The following is a 4,672-nucleotide window of genomic DNA, read 5'->3' as shown; positions in this document are numbered from 1 at the left end:
AGTGACTTAATAAGATGAATAGAAATAGTGTAGTGGTAGTAGAAGTAACTCCTCTAATGATACAAAATAAATATAGTTGTCAGAGAAGAGGACTTAAGTTAGGGCTCAGTTACTCGGAGGGTCGTCACTCTCTCTCTCTCTCTCCCCCTCTCCCTCTCTCTCTCTCTCTCTCTCTCTCTCTCTCTCTCTCTCTCTCTCGCTCCCTCTCACTCCTCGCGGAGCGTTAGGCGGTAGCGACTGTAGCGGATCTGAAAGAAGAGCCTCTCCATCGGCGAGCGGGTCATCCCGGGGAGCGTATAGTCCTCGCTCTCGCCCGTCCGCCGGAACCCCAGCGACTCGTAGAGCTTGTGGGCGGCCAGCTTGACGGCGGTGGTCCCCAGGACCACGGCGGCGTAGTTGTTGACCACGGCGAACTCCAGGACCCGTCGGCCCAGCGACTTGGCGATGCCCTTCCCCCGGAAGCGCGAGTCCACCGACATGCGCCGCAGCTCCACCGTGTTGTCGTCCTCGCGCCCCTGCGCCGCCACGATGCCCACCACCTGACCCTCCAACACCGCCACCCAGAAACAGGAGCCTGCAAGGACAGAGGGACACAGTCACAGTTAACCCTCACACAACCCTCAGTTACCCTCAGTTACCCTCAGTTACCCTCGGTTACCCTCAGTTACCCTCAGTTACCCTCGGTTACCCTCAGTTACCCTCAGTTACCCTCAGTTACCCTCAGTTACCCTCAGTTACCCTCAGTTACCCTCAGTTACCCTCGGTTACCCTCAGTTACCCTCAGTTACCCTCGGTTACCCTCAGTTACCCTCAGTTACCCTCACACAGTCCCACACTAAGAGGGTGGAAGCTGTGAACAAGCTTTTGTTGAAGCTACCCCCCCCTCCCCTCCATATATACACACACACACACACACAGCTACACCAACACAACCAAAGACAACAAATACAGTACACAACTCAAACATGTGCATACTGCACACATGAGGCATACGTACGTAACTCTTAACAACAGATAAGGTGAACTAATGTAAATGATTCAATAAAGGCCCGAGGCCAAAGGAGATCGAGGCAGCCAATCATTGAGCAGATCATGTGACCAGGACCAAGGACGGCTGTTTCTCCCTGGTCACATGACACGAGTGAAGCAGTGAGGAGGAGTCAGCGGAACCTACCCCAGAGCTAACCCCCCCTAGCTCTCTACTCTATTTGCTTTAACCCCCCAGAAGCAAACGAAAAGGCTGATTAAAACACCAAGATGTCACTCAGACCTCCGAGAGGAGCCTCAGACCTAAATGGATCTTATGAACACCCCCACCCCCGCCCAACCTTCCTTCCCCCAACACTGCCCTGAACACACACACACACAGCAGCCTAGGATCAACCCCCATTCACTGGTCATCACCGCCGCTCAGAGAATGTCACCCGTTAAAGACTGATGCTGACATCTCATATTACATAGTAATCAGAAGCCGGTGGCTTCAGGCAATCGATGTGGTCATGTGATTCCATTTATGAAAAAATAAAACAGGTAGGATTAGTTTGGTTAGTGGATTAGTGGCCAATTGGGAGGGAGGGATTTCTTCTCAATGAGAAGTGGTGTTGAAGAATGGAGTACACAGAATAGACAATAAGCCATTGTAAACCAACAGTATATTGAGGAGATAGGTTCATTAGTGTCTTCCAGAGACATACCAGAGATAAGATGAGATCTACCACTAACTGGATGGATGGATGGATGGATGGGGCTTGAAGGAGAAGAGGATCGCCTGATGTTTCCATTACCTCAGTCATAATGGCTCTAATGCACTGAACAGGAGTGAAAGACGGAGGGAAGGAGGGAGGGAAGAGAATGCAACAAGCAAACCGCTGCCTAATGGCATTATTCGCTCTGTGAGATGCTCAGAATTAAAACTACAATTGTGAAACGAGAACTGCCGGTCAGAGTTAGAGCAAATTAGGCACACTCACTCAGGCAAGAATAACACAAGCTGACAGACAACAGACAGACACTCCGGCACAAACAGACACAGACAGACAGACACGCTGGCAGACACAGACACAGACACGCCTGCAGAAACAGACACAGACAGACACGCTGGCAGAAATGAGAGACACAGACAGACACGCTGGCAGAAAACAGACAGAGACAGAGAATTTTCATCCACTATCATGTTGCAGAAACCTCAGTTATGTATGTACAGTTAGTACATACTACTATTAGTATAAGAGAAGGTTTCTTTTTAGATGAGTATCCATGCTGTGTTCTTTTGAATTGTTTAGCTATTAATGGTAAATGATCAACGTTGGCCATTTAGTCGATATTTCTATATGTGCTCTATAGTCTGAGAGACCAGCACCAGTAACAGCTTCTGTATCGTGAGCTTAGAACTATAAGGTTCTATCTCCGTTTAGGGTAGTTCAGAGATATTGAGCGCCAAAGTTTTTACATTCCATTATGTTTTGTGAGATGGAACCTTTGTGTTTTATGAATTACTAACTCAAAAATGTCAACATTTAAAAAAATAACACCACACAGGCATTAATAAACACCTAATGGATCAGATTATGTAAAAAAAAACTCAATTTTGACAAAAATGGAGATAGAACCGTATAATTCTAACATCACGTTATGAAGGAGACTGTGGAGGGCTGTTGTTGTCTGTGCTGAGGAGGATCACGTTTAACAGTCTGTCTACAGGACACGCAGCTTCCTGTGTCGAGGTAGGAGGTCGAACTCAGAGAGACAGGCTCATTGGGATGCGTGTAAAGTCATTCCTAATTCCATTCCATGCATTGCAATGGGTTCTCTGATTTCTTCCTCCACCAGCCTCTACCGGTTTATATACAGTAAAGATCAATAACTATAATGTGGGTCATGTTCACAGGATGCTGGACAATGTTGTATGGAAGGGTTCCTTAATCTACCTCTTTCCAGAAAAGCCTTTGTCACGGCTGAATGCATGCCTTTCTTTCTCTTCCCTCTCTTTTCCTCTTGTGTATGGCCTCTAGCAGGCAAAAATGTGTTTTATTATAATTCTATTGGATTCAAACACTAAACCCTACTATTGCTTTTTGTCGTCAATGGTGCTGGGCTGGGTACTCATGACAAGCCTTTTCAATCTGGCACGTGTGTCTTCTGCACTAAAACTCACATCTGTTATCCGCTAGCAACAAATCCCTGACTGGCTGACTACACTTCTGCCTCTACCTTCTGCTGATGCCCCCTGACTCCCCCAGGCAGGCTGATGCCCCCTGACTCCCCCAGGCAGGCTGATGCCCCCTGACTCCCCCAGGCAGGCTGATGCCCCCTGACTCCCCCAGGCAGGCTGATGCCCCCTGACTCCCCCAGGCAGGCTGATGCCCCCTGGCTCCCCCAGGCAGGCATACAGGGCATACTGTACAGCCTACAGAGCATCCTATACACACGCATGCCATGCACGCACGCACACACGCACACACGCACACACACACACACACACACACACATAAATAAATCGTCATAATTAGACCACACTGGCGCTTTGCAGGCTGTACAGGGCATCCTATACAAAGGTCAAATTATGACGATTTATTTATGTGTGTGTGTGTGTGTGTGTGTGTGTGTGTGTGTGTGTGCGTGCAGCATGTGTACCTAGTGTTATGAAGGATTTAAGGCTCCCTGTGGAGTTGATTGGATTAAGCCCCAACAAGCCCCGATGAAACAACAACATGTCATCTGGTGGGCTGCTGGACCGCCCCACGTGCCACTTCAGCGCCAGGCTCAGATGAACGGCACCATGTCACCTGACTGTCCTCAGGTGGGAAGTCACGGGGTAGCACGGGGGGTAGGAGGGCACCTCAGTGTGTTGACCGTGGTCATTAAGGGTGGGTTCTAGAACTAGAACATTTGCTTCACTTGGAATCGGAGTTTAGGATCAAATCCGCTTTGCTCTGCGTCGTTTGGAGCTGTGAGAAGAACTCGCATTCAAAGTCCCACTCCCGGAGCAAACAACTGACGGATGCTCCGCTTGAAAAGGGTGGTTTCGCATTGTAATGCCACGGAAGGGATGTTTCAGCTAATTCATGATATATGCATGGGGTTTTGAGCAGACATACCCTCAGTTCACTAACACGGAGAACGTATGACTTGTGATATTTGATTACAGTATATGATCAAACATTGTTTGAAACATCCGAGGAAGTCTTCAATTTGGCACATCATCATTTAAACACAGTTGTATCTGTTGTCAGTGGCTAAGTGTCTTTAGTGAGGTGCCGTTAGATGGTGTTTCATTACAAAGAGAGGGAGCTGAGAGCTGAGATGTCAGGCCTGCGTTGCCTTGTCTCTGGGGGGGGGGGCTCCGAAACCCTCCCCACCATCTGTCCCAACAGAGCTTCTTCCGCCAGCGACCAGGACAAGAGAGCAAGCCCACCAGCCCAGGCCATGAACTGTGTGTGTGTGTGTGTGTGTGTGTGTGTGTGTGTGTGTTTGAGAGACACTTTTGAGACTGTCTTATAACATCAATATCATGATAATGTTAGGAAACTGAGCAAAACAGTGGACTATTTCGTTCATACAGTCCACTGAGAATCACTGCTGTAGTCTGATGTATTGTGAGTGAGTGAACGCTCCAGATGATAGAACTACAACCCCCATAGTACCAGGGCAGAGAGGGCTCCACCAAACGGGG

The 4,672-nt window shown here is 48.6% G+C and overlaps 1 protein-coding gene across 1 annotated transcript in view; it reads right to left on the bottom strand.

Annotated features, from left to right (window-relative positions):
• Positions 1-206: 206 nt before the first annotated feature.
• The window catches only part of nat8l (N-acetyltransferase 8-like), a gene marked incomplete at both ends in the record, with an annotated part of 16,997 nt that continues 12,531 nt past the window's right edge, over positions 207-4,672 (bottom strand). The window contains one exon of the mRNA XM_080547573.1: positions 207-574. Coding sequence (XP_080403699.1) covers positions 207-574 — 368 coding nt within the window. The remainder of the gene's footprint in view (positions 575-4,672) is intronic.

This window comes from Nansenia antarctica, assembly GCF_963989245.1.
Source record: "Nansenia antarctica genome assembly, chromosome: 17".
NCBI classification, from domain to species: domain Eukaryota; kingdom Metazoa; phylum Chordata; class Actinopteri; order Argentiniformes; family Microstomatidae; genus Nansenia; species Nansenia antarctica.
The sequence above is the reverse complement of the archived record's forward strand: the minus strand, read 5'-3'. Positions and strand labels throughout refer to the sequence as shown.